At 42.7% G+C, this 17,302-nt stretch overlaps 1 protein-coding gene across 1 annotated transcript; it reads right to left on the reverse strand.

The window, feature by feature from the left end:
* Nucleotides 1–13,895: 13,895 nt before the first annotated feature.
* Nucleotides 13,896–16,654, reverse strand: LOC142097643 (parvalbumin beta-like). Its single transcript, XM_075179672.1, has 5 exons — nt 16,529–16,654; nt 15,902–15,969; nt 15,205–15,337; nt 14,811–14,920; nt 13,896–14,225 (listed from the first exon to the last, which is right to left on the reverse strand). Exons 2-5 carry the CDS (start codon nt 15,960–15,962, stop codon nt 14,200–14,202), a joined length of 330 nt encoding a protein of 109 aa, XP_075035773.1. The 5' UTR covers nt 15,963–15,969; nt 16,529–16,654; the 3' UTR covers nt 13,896–14,199.
* Nucleotides 16,655–17,302: the final 648 nt, after the last annotated feature.

The following is a 17,302-nucleotide window of genomic DNA, read 5'->3' on the forward strand; positions in this document are numbered from 1 at the left end:
TTTTTGCATCTAGTACCTCGGTAATCTCAAAATCCTCCTCCTGATGAACTTGAACTGGCTGCGGAGCTGAGGGAGGAGTTGAAAAACGGTTGATAATAAGAGGTTTGAGCAAAGATACATGGAAGGCATTAGAAATCCGAAGACTCTTAGGAAGAAGGAGTTTCACACATACTGGATTGATAACTTGAATGATCCTATATGGACCAATAAAATGAGGGGCGAATTTCATGGTTGGAACCTTCAAACGAATATTTTTTGTGGATAACCAGACACGATCTCCAATTTTTAGTGGTGGAATAGCCCGCCTCTTCTTATCAGCGAAAGATTTATATTTGACAGATGTCTTCTTTAAACAGGTTCTGACCTGAGACCAGATATTTTTAAAGGTCTGACAAACCGTTTCCACCGCAGGAACTTGGGTGGGCGGGAGGGCAGGAAATTCCGGAAAAGACGGATGGTGACCGTAGACCACAAAGAATGGAGTTTTGGATGATGACTCATGGTACATGTTGTTATGGGCGAACTCAGCCCAAGGGAGTAACTCTACCCAGTTGTCTTGATTGGCTGATGAAAATATCCTTATAAAAGTCTCAAGATCTTGATTGACACGTTCGGTTTGTCCATTGGATTGTGGATGGTAAGAAGATGAGAGTGCTAATCGTATGCCCAAGGTTTTACAAAGGACTCGCCAGAATCTGGACACGAATTGTACTCCTCTATCAGACACAATCTCAGATGGACATCCATGGATACGGAAGATCTCTTTAATGAAATGTTCAGCCAGGATAGACGAGGAAGGCAAACCAGACAGAGGGATGAAATGAGCCATTTTCGAAAATCTGTCCACTACCACCCAAATAGTGTTATGGTTCTTACTAGGTGGTAAGTCAGTAACGAAATCCATACTAATATGGGTCCATGGTTTGGACGGAATGGGTAGTGGTCGCAGCAACCCTGCTGGGGTTCTGCGGGAGGATTCGAATTGCGAACATAATTCACAGGAAGCAATGAACTCTTTGACGTCTCTCCTCATTGAAGGCCACCAGTAACTTCGAGAGAGGATCTCAAAAGTCTTGTGTTCACCGGCGTGTCCAGAAAAACGAGAGGCATGGAACCACGAAAGGATTTTCCTCCTTAGAGTAGGAGGCACGAGGGTCTTCCCAAATGGTAGCGTTTTGGTGGATGAAGCAGCCAGTGAGATACATTTGGGGTCTAGAATGGTATGGTTGGAAACCTCTTCTATATCAGAGGACGTAACAAAGGCTCTAGATAAGGCATCAGCTTTTTTGTTCTTGGCAGCTGGTTTGAAGGTAATTATTAATTCAAAACGGGAAAAGAAAAGAGACCATCTTGCTTGACGAGGGTTCAAGCATTGGGCAGACTGGAGATATGACAAGTTCTTATGATCCGTGAAGATCGTCACCGGATGGCAAGCTCCCTCCAACAAGTATCTCCATTCCTCTAATGCGGCTTTGATAGCCAGTAATTCCTTGTCTCCGATGGTATAATTCTTCTCTGCGGGTAGGAGACCCCGAGAATAGAAGGCACAAGGGTGGAATTTTTGCTGTTCCGAGCGTTGGGAGAGAATAGCTCCTAAGCCCACATTAGAGGCATCTACTTCTAGAAAAAAGGGGAGTGTCACATCAGGCTGACGAAGGATTGGAGCCGAAGAGAAGGACTCTTTTAATGTTTGAAAGGCTTGAATAGCCTCAGTAGACCATTGCTTAGGATTAGCCCCTTTTCGAGTCAGGGCCACAATAGGAGATGCAATGGAAGAAAAGTCTTGAATGAAGCGTCTATAGTAATTGGCAAAACCTAAAAAACGCTGGATGGCACGAAGAGTAGTTGGCTGGGGCCAATGTAGTACAGCATTTACTTTGTCAGGATCCATCTTCAGACCAACTCCGGAAACAATATACCCCAAGAATGGAATCTGGGGTAATTCGAATGAACATTTTTCTAATTTACAGAACAATGAATTTTTCCGTAGCCTGGAGAGGACTTCTGCCACATGTTGGTGGTGAGAAGGCAGGTCCTGTGAAAAAATCAATATGTCGTCCAGGTAGACGACGACACATACATATAATAAGTCCCGAAAAATCTCATTGATGAAGCCCTGAAAAACAGCGGGGGCATTACATAGCCCGAAAGGCATTACCAGATATTCGTAATGCCCGTCTCTGGTGTTAAACGCCGTCTTCCATTCGTCACCGGAACGGATTCTGATTAAATTGTAGGCACCACGAAGATCCAACTTAGTAAAAATACGGGCTCCCTTGATGCGGTCAAATAGCTCAGTGATCAACGGAATGGGATACCGATTCTTGATAGTAATGGCATTGAGTCCACGAAAATCTATACAAGGGCGTAATGATCTATCCTTCTTTTTGACAAAGAAGAACCCAGCTCCAGCGGGCGAGGTGGAAGGTCGAATGAACCCACGCTGGAGGTTCTCCCGTATATATTCAGATGTAGCTTGAGTTTCAGGTAACGAGAGTGGATAGACCCGGCCTCTGGGAGGAGTCTTGCCAGGAAGAAGATCAATCGGACAATCCCAAGAACGATGAGGAGGAAGACGTTCAGACTGAGCTTTATCAAAAACATCGGTAAATGAAGCATATTGAGGAGGGAGTCCCGGTGAAATAGCTGAGATGGAAGCTTGCTGTACCTTGAGAGGAATGACTTGGGAAAGGCAATGATGGTGACATTCAGGCCCCCAAGACGTGACTTGAGGGGTGCGCCAGTCAATCTGGGGAGAGTGACACTGAAGCCATGGAAGGCCTAGGACAATCGGACTTGTCGTAACAGGAAGAATTAAAAACGATATCTCTTCATGATGCAGAGCACCAATCTGAAGGGTTACTGGAGACGTACTCTGGGTGATGAGACCGTTGATGAGACGTGATCCATCGATAGCCGTCACAGTAATGGGAGTTTTTAAGGTAATCATTGGTAGAGACCATTGATTAACTAACGATTTGGAAATAAAATTTCCTGCTGCTCCGGAATCAATCAATGCCTGTGACTCAAAGGTCTTGGTAGCAAAGGAAATAGTCACATCAAAAGCGCAGACTTTAGATTTCATAGACGATGGAGAGGACTCCAGGGACCCTAACTTCACCTCTCCAGAACTAGTTAGGGCCTGGCATTTCCCGATCTCTTAGGGCAGGAGCTGAGGACATGAGTGGAATCAGCACAATAGATACAGAGTCTATTCTTGACTCTTCGTTTCCTCTCCTCAGAAGATAACTTGGAACGTCCTATCTCCATGGGAATCACAGCGGGTGACACTGGACGAAATTGAGGGTTAGAGCGAAAAGGTGCTTTAGCAGAAGTCGTTTTCTCAGCCTCTCTTTCACGAAATCTCATATCAACACGATGGCATAGAGAGATCAAATCTTCAAGTGACGAAGGAAGCTCTTGGGTAGTCAGTGCATCTTTAATTTTATCGGAAAGCCCCTGCCAGAAGGCGGCAACTAGGGCTTCAGTGTTCCACTGAAGTTCAGAGGCTAAGATCCTAAATTGAATGACGTACTGGCCTACAGTATGAGATCCTTGTCGCAGACGGAGGATGCTGGAAGCAGCGGAGGTCACACGACCTGGTTCATCGAACACACTTCGGAATGTAGAAATGAATTTGGCACTATCTTGTAATATTGGATCGTTCCTCTCCCACAGAGGGGAGGCCCAAGCCAGGGCTTGTCCTGAAAACAAAGAGATAAGATAGGCCACTCTGGAACGATGGGTAGAAAAATTTTGAGGTTGGAGCTCAAAATGGACTGAACATTGGTTAAGGAAACCCCTACAAGTTTTGGGGTCTCCATCGTACTTTGACGGAGTAGGCAGGTGAAGCGTGGAAGCTATAGACACCTGGAATGGCAATGGGGAAACGGAGGACAGCACAGGAGCTTCAGTAGTAGCTGTCACAGTCTGTCCAGATGTTCCTTGGGAGGTTAATGACTGATAACACTGAAGTAACAGCTGTTGGCGGGCATCCTGTTGCTCCACACGGCTAACCAGATGTTGCAGCATCTCTTTGGCGGTAGGTTCCACATCTGGGTCTGTCATGGCCTGATCTTACTGTCACGGGCACTAGGAGTCTTTACCCAGGGATCACCAGATGGTAGGCTTACCAGAGCAATGTAGATGGTAATAGGGTACTCTGGTAGCTGGGTGATCACGGAACATGAAATGATGGCCGATGAGATGCTCAGGAAAGTCTATGACTAGCAACACTGGTAATAATGAGGTAATGATACACAAGGAACTGTATGGACAAGGACACGTGAAGGTAGTCAGTGGTCTGCGATAGCAAGTTATACCACTGCTATAGTGAGGAGGAATGTCCAACAGAAACAAGGAGGTGATGAGAGTCAGCGGTCTGCGGGTAGCAAGTTGTACCGCTGTCTGAGTGAAGGAATGGAATCCAAGTGGAGGTATCCAGGTAGTCAGTGGTCTGCGGTAGCGAGTTGTACCACTGCTATGTGAAAGGATAATGGAACAGGTGATACCGGAAACAGGGATCAGTGGTCTGACATCAGCAAGTTGTACCACTGAATCTATATGTGAGGAGGTGCACGGGGGAAGACTGCAACACAGGATATACACAGGCACCTTATACACGATCCACAGTAATATGCACAATATAGATATATATATATGTAAATGACTGATCAGGTCTGCAATCTAGAAAGTCTCTTGAAGTAGTCCAGCACAATGATAACACAGTCAATGATGGCAATAGACTCAGCGGATAGCAGACTCCAGAGAGAACCAAACACAGTCCAGCAAGATATGCAATACACAGCACAGTCAATGAGAAGTATGCATACCGTGGTTCAGCAGTAGCAGTCAGATGGGATTGCAGCGGTACCTGAGCGGCTGGAGACCGACTGGATAGGAAGTCCCTGGATAGGTGAAGCAGCGGTCTAGCAGGTGCAGCGCACAGGTGAGTAGACCAACAGGGACACGAATCCACAGGAGTCAGCAACACGTGGAACTGGACTCATAGGGGGCCCAGGAGAATGGAGATGATCCAGCAGAGGGTAGTAGATGAGATACAAATCCAATGCTGACAGAAGGGTAGAGACCAGTGGAACACGTGAAGGCGTGGAGAGTGGATCAGCAGGAGATGGACGATAGCGTTGACCACCGCAGCAGGACTCAGCGGCACACGGAGGTAACCAGTAGCAACCACAGGAACCAACAGCGATGGGAAACAGGAGTGCAGCGCCGGGTCGGAGCTGTTGATCACGAAGTGTAACAGATGGTAATGAAAGCGGCAGTCTCGAGGAAGTCACAGCAAAGATGAGATGAGAGTATAGTGCACGGAGGCAGCGGATAGTAATCAGCTGGCAGTCACGATGTTGAACACAGGCGAGTTGCAAGCAGGAGACTGTAGTGCACAGAGGCAGCGGATAGTAGTCAGCTGGCAGTCACGATGTTGAACACAGGCGAGTTGCAAGCAGGAGACTGTAGTGCACAGAGGCAGCGGATAGGAATCAGCAAACAGTCATGATGATACAGTTGATGGTAGAAGTGGTATGGAACCACAGTAGTAGAAGTGGTTTGGAAACCACAGGAATCAGCAGCGCTGAATACACGAGTAATACAGGAACACCTTCAGAGACTCATGAGGAATGAGACTCCAAGATCAGGCAACGTGGTGGTGACCACAGGTGCTTAATAGGGGAGGTTGCCTGATCTGCCAATTAAGTTAAAGGAGTATACACTGAAGTATAGAAAAGGGCTGCGCATGCGCAGACCCTCAGGATGGTGGACGGCCACGGTTCCTAAATGTCCGGGAAGAGGCACTCACGGTCCGGTGAGTGACACTGAGCCACTGTACTGTGACATCATAGCCCGGTGCCACACTCCTAGCTTATAAGTAACATGAAGGAGCAACATGCGGCCACTCGACAGGTGAAAAGCTGCTAACTGCTGCTCCTCCATATTAGCTGCCGGCACTTAGCGTGGCAGTGCCACGGGGAAAATAGGAACACTCATTTAGTGTTTTAGGCACCCCCTCAACTCTGGAATTTTAGGCAAGAGATTTAGATTGCCAAGAGAAAGGGGGACGGGAGATTATATGTGACAAGAGGCAGATGAGAAGCTTAATGTGTGACATGGGGAGGTTTTGAGGGCACAATGTGTGACAAGGACAGAGCGCTGCACATTGTGTGTGACAAGGGCAGGAAGTGGTGCATAAAGTCTGACAAGAGGATGGTTGAGGAAAGCATGGCATTAAAATTCTCTCTTTTGTATATTGGTCGGTAAAATGTTCTCGGTAATGTATATTAGTCACTAGAATGTTCTCTGTATTGTATATTGGTCACTAGAATGTTCTCTGTATTGTATATTGGTCACTAGAATGTTCTCTGTATTGTATTTTGGTCACTAGAATATTCTCTGCATTGTATATTGGTCACTAGAATGTTCTTTGTATAGTATATTGGTCACTAGAATGTTCTTTGTATTGTATATTGGTCACTAGAATTTTCTCATTATTGCATATTGGTCACTAGAATGTCTCCTACATTGTATATTGGTCATTAAGATGCTCTATGTATTCTATAGAGATCAGTAGAATTTCCTCTTTATTGTACAGAGGTCACTAGAATGCTATCTGTGTTGTATCACGACTACTATAATGACCTCTTTATTGTATAGCAGTCACTAAAATGTGCACTGTATCACATAGTAGCCACTAGAATTTTCTCTATATTGTATAGTGGTCACTAAAGTGCTCCCTGTATTGTTTAGCAGTCACTAGAATGCTCTTGATTTTTTAGCGGCTGAGGGTAAAGGTTTATCAATGCCTATAAGTACATCCTAAAATGTGTTAGTTTATATTATGCCCCACTTTATATGTGTACATTCAATAAAAGTACCCTCTAATTAGAATAAATGTATACCAAGCCAATCATTATGCATTTAAATGCTTTAAAGCTACACTATCACCTACAGAAAAATGTTTATGAATGTGCTTCTCCCTCTAGCTGGAGCACTGAGGGGCTTCTACATGCAGCCATTTGTACCTGTGCTTCTCCATTCCTATCACAACCATCCAAAAATGGAGGTAGGGCTGTGAGCAAGAAGATCAATCACAAGCCGCAATCACTGTGATTAGTCCTCTTGCTTACCCCCACACACACTTCACCACCATTTTTTAATGGACTGTGGCTAGTGGGAGGAGCACTTTAGAAACAGTATGTGGCAGTGCAGTTTTATAAGTACCCCCTACGATTAGTTTTGTTCATGTTTTTTTATTTGGCAATACATTTAATGTTACTTTGAGTTACATTGTAGTATGCTTCATTCTTTTTGGGGTACCATTTGGGGTACATGTACCAGTGATTGAGAACCTAGAGTTTAAAGTATACTAATACACTTTTCAAACTACTTGTGCGTTTCCCTTATAAACAGAAGGAGTCTGGGTCTACCCCAAAGGAACAGAGGGAGTCTAGGTCTAAAACAGAGGAACAGAGGGAGACGGGTCTAGTCCAGAGGAACAGAGGGAGTCCGGGTTTAGCCCAGAGGAACAGAGGAGGTCAGGGTCTAGCCCAGAGGAACAGAGGGAGTCTGTGTCTAACCCAGAGGAACAGATGGAGTCTGGGTCTAACCCAAAGGGAGTCTGGGCCTCACCCAGAAGAACAGAGGCACTCTGGGTCTAGCTCAAAGGAACAGAGGGAGTCTGGGTCTAACCCAGAGGAACAGAGGGAGTCTGGGTCTAGCTCAGAGGAACAGAGGAAGTCCGGGTCTATCCCAGAGGAACAGAGGGAGTCTAGATCTAGCCCAGAGAAACAGAGGGAGTCTGGGTCTAGCTCAGAAGAACAAAAGGAGTTTGGGTCTAGCCCAGAGGAACAGAGGGAGTCTAGGTCTAGCCCAGAGGAACAGAGGGAGTCCGGGTCTACTCCAGAGGAACAGAGAAAGTCCGGGTCTAGCCCAGAGGAACAGAGGGAGTCTGGGTCTAGCTCAGAGGAACAGAGGGAGTCTAGATCTAGCCCAGAGAAACAGAGGGAGTCTGGGTCTAGCTCAGAAGAACAAAAGGAGTTTGGGCCTAGCCCAGAGGAACAGAGGGAGTCTAGGTCTAGCCCAGAGGAACAGAGGGAGTCCGGGTCTACTCCAGAGGAACAGAGAAAGTCCGGGTCTAGCCCAGAGGAACAGAGGGAGTCCGGGTCTAGCCCAGAGGAACAGAGGGAGTCCAGGTCTATCCCAGAGGAACAGAGGGAGTCTGGGTCTAGCCCAGAGGAACAGAGGATGTCTGGGTCTAGCCCAGAGGAACATAGGGAGTCTGGGTCTAACCCAGAGGGACTCTGGGTCTTACCCAGAGGAACAGAGGGAGTCTGGGTCTAGTTCAGAGGAACAGAGGGAGTCTGAATCTAGCCCAGAGAAACAGAGTCTGGGTCTAGCCCACAGGAACAGAGGGAGTCTGGGTCTAGCCCAGAGGAACAGAGGGAGACTGGGTCTATCCCAGTGGAACAGAGAGAGTCTGGGTGTAGCCCAGAGGAACAGAGGAGCCCAGACCTAGCTCAGGGATCCAGGGAGAATCCAGAAGTGTTTCAGTCGTCTGCTGCTTGTTCTGTCTCTATGCCATTGCTCCAGGTTCCTGCTGCTGCTATTGCTACTATTCCACCTATATTGACTTATGGAGAGGAGAGTCACTAGAGGTCATTCCAAGCCTTTGAATCTTTCAGGTTTCCATAACTGTGTCAGTAATCTGCCATGTGCCTGTGTTACAGCCTGTTTGAGACAGATGCATTACCCTACACTGCTGGGACTATGCCTTCCCTCATCTCTTATCCTTTTCATTTAATGCTGCTTATTACCCAAGTGACTACTCAGCCCCTTTTCCGCTGCACTTATTTACACATGTTCAATTTTTGGTGTGCGATGAACCTACAGTTACCATAGATCTGGGCGTGTTGCCCACCACATTGTCCTTTTTCATAATAATGCTAACATTGGTATTACAACCTCCATTATCATCGTTTTTTTAGCTCCCAAGGTAAACCTAATTGTATTGCAGGTTGAAATATATTTGGTTGCTACCTCATCTTCTAAGAGTTTTCACACACACCATTTTTTCTTTTTGCGTTGGACTAGAATATACATTACACTGGCCATTCATGTCTCCTGTATTCAATTTTTTGATTCAAGTTGGCAGGGCTGATCATCCAATAGGCTGCAAAGTTGTTTTTTTTTTGGGGGGGGCACAACATTTTTGGATGTGCAAAATTGTGACAGGGGGAGATATAAACTGAGTTTCATTTAAAAATATAAGAGAATTTTTATTCCCCAACGTAAAAAGAAAACATGAAAGAAAATGTATTAAGGTTTTAATCTTGTATGTCCATGGTAAAGGCTGAAGACGATGAGTCATCCTTGGGCGGGCACTTGAGGATAAGTGAGTAGGAGAGACATAGACGATGACAGGTGCAGGCATAGCCATATCACATCTTCACCCTCAGTAGCGCTTCTTCATGTCTCCGTTCTGCTTTGCAGTTCTGATTTTAATGAAAACTAAAAGAGTGATAAAGATTGCTGTGACCCTTTTAAAAAGCCAAGTGGAGCTGACTTTTTAAAAACTAGTCAACTTAAACATTGATGGGTGGGGTGAAGGAATTTTAAATTAATGACCAGTTGTTCTTACCAACTGCGTATTAGCATGGCGTGGAAGGCAAGGGGCCACTACAAGCATTTAGCCTAGGGCGGCCTGAACCGTTAGCCAGGCCCTACAAGTTGGGTGGACATTGCAAATTTAACAGAGTAAGGCTAGGTACACACTGGAGCGTTTTCGTCCAATAATCAGGCAAATCAGCCGACATACGATTGTTTGGTCGGAAGTCAGGTCAGTGTGTATAGTGACACGATGGTCGAAAGTCGTTCCAAAGTGTCGATTGTCAGCTCATTTGCTTGGTCGTACTGTTTAATATTTTCCGACCAATCACCTAATGATCATGTAGTGTGTATGCACTCATGCTGACGATTTCCATAGAGTTTACAGAGTTGTGCTCTTTTCAGCCGATGCTAGCAGTGAATGTCCCGGGGAATAAATGTAGAGAGTGCTGTAGGAGGAATAATTCATTTGTTCATTCTGAGACAGAATGTTTAGTTTCAGAGTCACAGAAGCTAGCGAAATTCGTTAGGACAAGTGTATAGCTATAACAAGACAATGTGACAAGAATGAATGTATGAATATTGTGCTGTCATTCTCTGAAGACTAGAGCACCAGATGAAGAGCACAGATCTGAAGGTAAATCGTGTCAGTGTGTACGCATGAATCACCAGACTGATGAGACCTTCAGTCATAGGTACAATCGCTTGAAATAACACGACAGTTGGAAAATTCTTTAGTGTGTACCTAGCCTAACCCCTTTACACAACCATGCTAGCCTGCCATGTTTGCAGAGTACCTAAGTGACATGATACAGATATATCACAGTCTTCTTCTTCTGCTGAGCATAATATATTACTTTTCTTAAGAGTCATTCAAAGTGTCTTAATCACGTTGCATTAAAAGTGTCTTCATAACATTGTGGTTATTCATTTTCTATTACATCTACACAGGGCCGGATTAACGGAATGGAGGCCCCTGGGCTAAGGGAGCCCCCATTCCTCCGTGAGGCCCCCCCCTGTTAGCAGACTGGCCCCCCTGTTAGCCGACCCCCCCCAAGCGCTTACCTTCTCCTGTCACTGCAGTCCTCCTTCCGCGGCGCGCTGTAAGCTGCTTACTGAGGAGATCTTGTGACACTCTCGCGAGATCTCCTCAGTAAGGAGATTACTGAGCGCGGGAGAAGGAGGACTGCAGTGACAGAGCTCAACATTGATCGGGCCGGGGGTGCCCCCGCCCCTGTCCCGATCAATAATTCTGCTGAGCTCTGTCAAGGGCCCCCTGGATGCCCGAGGCCCCTGGGCTGTAGCCCAGTTAGACCTCGGGTTAATCCGGCCCTGCATCTACATTACTATTGTCATTTGCATTCATATATTATGTTATTGCCTTAAAATATTACTAGTGTTCATTATTGTTCAAACAACCTTACTCTTACATCTATTTATCATCTTGCAGTTACATTACTTGCCACCTTTTCACCATCTCAGATTTTAAACTATGTAGACCGCCCACTACTTATCAAGTTTCAGGTCGTTATGTTACAAGGCCATCAATCAAACATGCTGTGGCTTTTCCCCTTTACCTGTGAGTGTGCGTTTCCACAAGTTACTTTTTAGAGAGTCAGATGGGTGTTTCCTGAGTCAACCCCTGGTGGTTCATGCTAGGATCTACAAGAGTGAGAATGGTTTGGCTGGGGGCACTCCATTGAGAAGTCAGGAAACAGTGAGACAAATCTAACTGTACCTCTAGGTACATTTAGATTCGGGGCAGTACGGAGCCTACAGATAATTTTAGAAATACACTTCCTAATACTAGATTATTCCTGTCATATTGGAAATAGTAATTTCCTTCCTATTACATAAATCAGTCAAAATACATATTATTTACCTGTTCCTTAACTTATCCACTATATCATTAACATAATCATAATTTTAGCCATTTTCAGCCCCACTATACAAAGCCATTTCCAAATTCCATATATTTATTGTCAAACGCAGTCCCTCTCTGCTTGCTTCAGTACGGCCGCCTGCTTCCTGTGCCCGGTCTGTATATGTTTGCTCGACAACCAGACGGACTGTTTCCAGCCCGGTGGTCGGCTCTACTGAGCATGCCCGTCCTGTTGCTAGGCAACGCAATGCGATTCTAAGCCCTGCGGCGGCTGCTGACTTCACAGCCGCTGGCAATTAAACCCTCAATCCCCCATTATTTAAGGAAGTCTTTGCCATTAGATAAAGCACATTATATTGGTAAAATGATGTGGCGGGATGAGGTGTTGGCCCCTTGGTATGCACTGCTTGGCCAGCTCTCTACACTAGGTACGCTCATGGGTAGCCCAATTCTTGAGGGTCCCTCAGTGTTGAAGTATGGGCAATCAGGGCCGGATTAACCATAGGGCTAACTGGGCTACAGCCCAGGGGCCTATGGCATCCAGGGGGCCCTTGAAAGTGCTCAGCAGCAGTATTGATCGGTCGGCGCTGTCAGAGCTGTAGTCTCCTTACTGAGGAGATCTCGTGAGTCTCACTCTCACGAGATCTCAGTAAAGAGCGTACAGCGCACCGGAGAAGGTGGTAAGTGCCGGGGGGGGGGGGGGGGGGGGGGCCTTAGCCCAGGGGCCTCCATTCCCTTAATCCGGCCCTGTGGGCAATACATTTATAAAAGAACATTTCCAAAAGTGGACATGTTCTTTAAGCTATTTTAATAAAATGTTGTGTTTAATAAGCACCTTTTATATTATATATTTGCCCCTATTATATCTGCAAATGTTTGTATATTATACCAATATATACCCTGTCTGCAAATATTTAATAAACACCATCTCAGAATTGCTTTATATAGTATTGGTTTTTTTTAACTAAATCTGGAAGCAGCTAATTTTTATATACATGTATATAGGCAATTATTGTAACTTCCGCTACTGCATTGGCTCCATATACTATAGTTTAAAAAAAAAAATGTGCTTTTGATATTGTTCCATATGGTAAACTGCTGGTGTGTATGAACTCAGATTCACCTTGTGTACCCAGCAGAGTAAATGGATATGCAACCCTCTAATCAGAGCTTTCTCAAATTGCATCAGATTTACCCTATTACTTTGCTGCATTTCCCTTAAGGACTAAACAGGAGCTTTGACCCGACATCCCTCCATGCTAACTCTTTGCAATGTCCGCCTGGCACAGCATAATATTTCATCCAGATTTTTGGCATTGCAATCACAGGGTCCATATGCCAAACAACTCAACAGCATGCCAGGACTGTAAGTGAAACATAACCTGAAAGTTAAGATGTGCTCAGACTTCACAGACCAGTGAGCAACGTGAGAGTTTGCAGCCATAGAACTTGTACGTGGGCACTGAAAAACAACGCTAGTTAAAAGTTAAACAAAACCTTGTACTTTGTCCTTGCTTTTAACTGAGTGTTGTAAGTGTGTTCTCAAAGCCTCCCTGCAGCACAGTGCACATAGTCCCATAGAACTCTATTGTAATTTTACTTAGCATTAACTCTTCTGAATGGCAAATTGACGTGCTTGTCATGTGGATGCACAGCTCACTTACTTTACTTTCTGGTCTATCAACATCAAATATGCTTTAAACATGTCCATTAACAACGTAAAGTGATTGTCTCTTTGTAAAAACGAATCCTTATTTTTATGTTTTAATTAAATCACTTATATCACTGTTGTGGCAACAAACTAAGCCCAACAATTATACCATATACAGAATTAAATTATATCTAATTTTATATAGTGTTGGACAGATATAGATTGAAGTGTCTGGCACCCCTGATCCCCAGATCCCCAATATACCTGAAATAACTGGTGTAGCTGCAGCAGTAAGATTACATTACTTCTTTCAGAGCAGTCAGTTAACATTAAAGGGAGCAGAACAAAATGTTCTGATTGCTGCTGGCTTTCAGACCATGTTCATGTTATATGATACACTGTAGTAGCTGGAGCGGTATAAAAAAAAAATGAGATCACTTCTATTTAGAAGAAAGCGCTCAAGCTGTGCCAGTGTGTTTGTTTTTTTTCATTAAAAATGTAAATAATGCAAAATATTTTTTTCCCGTTGAAATAAATAAAACAATAATAACAAATAAACATGTTGCAGAATATTATACGATTCTCCGTAATGTAAAACATATCTCAAAAGGTTTTATTTTTGTAAAATAGCACAAAAGGGAATAAAATTTGTATGATTGCCCTATAAACAATATTGATCAATAATTGCATCAGAAATAATGGCATTAGTGTAAACTATTAGTCAAGAGAAAAGAAAAAGCTACGTCAGACAAGGTTTTTTTTATTTAAAGAATTTTTATTTTTCCATCTTCCAGCCACAACTTCAACATTGTGATTGGTCGAAATCACTAAGCGTCATCCAAAAAACACTTTAGACGTAACATCGAATCAGCAGAATACCTGTACATTGTTAGATATTTTTAAAAGTCCCAAAAACAGTTAACAAACAGGCATTTTTTCCAATGCCATGAGACGGTATAAAAATGCACAAATAAGTTTCAGCCGTGGTTGAGGTGCCTGTTGGGTGAAAATTGAGGGTTCAGTCCTTGTTGTCTTGGTCTTGGTCTGTTTATTGTTTTACTAGAGCCTGGAATTCTGAAATATGAAAAGGAAGACAATTATTAATTAAATGCCCCTAAAAGTGCATTTTTACCCATTTGCTCTGAAATTTAAATCCTTAGACATGTGTTGGATGCCTGCAGTAATGATTTTCTTAATGTCGGATTGGGCTCTAAAGCTGGTACACTTTTTAGAATAACAACATAGTTACAAAACGTGCCGTAGGAGCAAACGTGTGCTAAAAAAGCAAAGAAAAAAAACTACAACAAAAAGCATTAGAGAAACCTATGAAGTGTAAGTGTCTCTAGTACCTACCACCAAGAGGCAAGCAAGCACTCAGTCTAAAGTATGGACCCTTGGACCATTTTTAAAATGTCTATTTTTTATTTGATGTCTAGCAATGTATTTGGTATATCTACATTACTGTGTCTTCTACTTCTGTGTAGCTATAATAAACAGACTGTTCATGTATTATAAATGTAAAGTGTAATTATAAAGTGTAAATGTCACAACGAATGTGGTTAGTCTGGATGTGGAGCCCAGACGCTTATGAGAGCCTAGAAACCCCAGCATCTCTCCTATGGTGCATATTATTAAATAAACCGGTTACCAAATGCTTACCATCTACTCCAATCTTGCCATCTCCATCGGAGTCACCAGCCTTCAGGAAAGCCTTGGTTTCTGCGTCATTCAGAGCTCTGGCATCAGACTTAAAGTTCTGAAGGAAGAGTCTAGTGGTAAAAGAAAAGAGCCGTAAGCTGCCATGTTTGTGATTTGTCAGTCGTCTATTGAATTACGTATAAGTCTGTTATTGCAATATCAACTGGATTCAGGTTAAGTGACCAAAGCAGTCAAAGAAAATAGAGTTTTTCGATTTCTATTTTATTTTGCAGTCTGCAAATAAGATTTTGAGGTATGTTATGCCCTCTTATAGTTGTTTATGATAGCACAACTGCTTTCGTCCACTGAGAGATTTATTTTAAGACAACTTATTATTCAAAAAATGTATCCTTACGCTAGCTCATCTTCCTCAATGAATCCGCTGCAATCTCTGTCAAGAAATTCAAAAACCTTCTTGATCACATCAGGGGACTTGCCGGACAGACCAACCAACTTAACGAAGGTTTTGAAGTCAAATGATCCCACTGCTGTTGCAAAAAGCAAAAGATTTATTCCACTTACGTGTCTCCTCATGCAAACAAATAATATGGTTGGATGAATTAAAACCCACGACTATCCCAATTAAACTGTCACTGTATTTTCTAGAGGTTTCCTAGGTATTATTTACATAGTATTATGAAAATAATCTAAGTCAAATATAAAATTAAGTAATATGTACATGGACAAACTAAGCCGTTTTCATCCAATGTTTCCCGATGAAAATAAAATAATTAATTTTTTTTACAGCTGTAGGTTCAATCAAATCAACATCTTTCAGTTTAACAATGTTAATTCTATGCAATATAAATTAATTTTGATTTTTTTAATCTTTCTAATGTAACATAAATAAATGTTAAGGGAAGCTGTAATATGTCCTTTCGCACATATGTAATTTAATCAGTGTTCATAAATTATATAAATAAATTATAATCAGTATATTATAATTCAATTAAAGCTATCTTTACCATTATACTTTTAGTATTTGTTGCACCTGTCTATTATTGCATCACTTTTTGTCTGTGTTTTTGAACAAGCAACAGTCTGTAACTTACCCTGTACACTTTTCAAGGCAGCTTCAATGTCCTTAGCGGACAGAATATCATTGATAGACATAATTGTGCTGTGAATGAAAAACAAATGTATATAACTTGCCATTTGCAAATTGAGAAAGAACTATTTAAAGTTTTCCTTTATAAAGCGTGATATTACCACTGCAAAGCGTTTGAGGTTATGCCCATTGCTGAGTGTTGTAGTACTCTAACTCAGTCATTTAAACCCCACAACATTTCCTAGGAAAATGTGTTTTAGTGTAGCAGTGAAGAATGCTAAATTATAATTAAAATAATACAATTTTTGGTTTTGTTTTTAATGTCAAAATGTCATATTGCATATTTTAATTGTATTCTAGATCAGGTAGCAAAAGTGACTCCTCATTTCTCAAACTTTGCAAAAAAAAGTTTTTTTTTCTTTTTGTATAATTGTTTTCTTATATTGATATAGTTCTTGAATTAATTATAATGCACTGTGGAGTTTGCGGGTGCTATATAAATAAACAGGAAGGATAATAGTCCGTGTCGGCTTCAGTTGCATCCTTCTGTTCCGGTCCTGTGCAGCTGCAGTCCCTTCCTTGATCTGCTATAACTCATATGTCTGCAAGTGTCTGCATCTTAATATCTTACCTTGTGGTGTTTTGGACTGGGCAGGGAGACTATCTGCTTGGCAATGGAGCGTTTGCTGAGTCTCCTCCACGGGGGTAGCCCCATTTATATATACTTTAAGTTGCATACCATATACAGGTCTTAGGTCCCAGCCCCACAGATAGGGAATGGTGTCAAGTGAACTTGCCTAACTAATCATCTAGCACTATTTTTATCTCGAGAGAATTCATATGATATTTGCAAACGCAACAAGATAAGGGACCAGATATATTAAAAATAAAAAAATTCAACCTTGGGAGGGGTAATATTTCTTTATGCATAAAGTTGAAAAAACTATAGCAGGAAGAAAAATGTATTTTTATAGTATATTTTCCCAGCGTAAGAGAAAATTAAGAGTCATGACATTTTTTACAGGTTCTGGACTAGAGCACAATAGGACAACTCGGAACAACTACTGTATTATCCAGAACATCCGGATGCGCGCACACACACACACACACACACACACACATACACACACACACACACATACATACTCCCCCCGTTCCCATGGTAACAAAATAAATATGGATAAATTACATTAGGAAAGATACATGGTTTTGATTTGTTTGGTTTTTGATCAATACAATGTACTTGTACAAATCTCATTATTTCATCTTAAAAAGTCAAGTTTTACATTGGCAGTGCTGGTCCCGGACAGTTTAATGTCTTCTTGTAGTTTATTACTTTTGTTGATTGAACTGATAATTTAGTAGTCTGATTTAGTTTGAAGCCTTGAACTGCTTTGTTTCCATT

This window comes from Mixophyes fleayi, chromosome 7 (genome assembly GCF_038048845.1).
Source record: "Mixophyes fleayi isolate aMixFle1 chromosome 7, aMixFle1.hap1, whole genome shotgun sequence".
NCBI lineage: Eukaryota > Metazoa > Chordata > Amphibia > Anura > Limnodynastidae > Mixophyes > Mixophyes fleayi.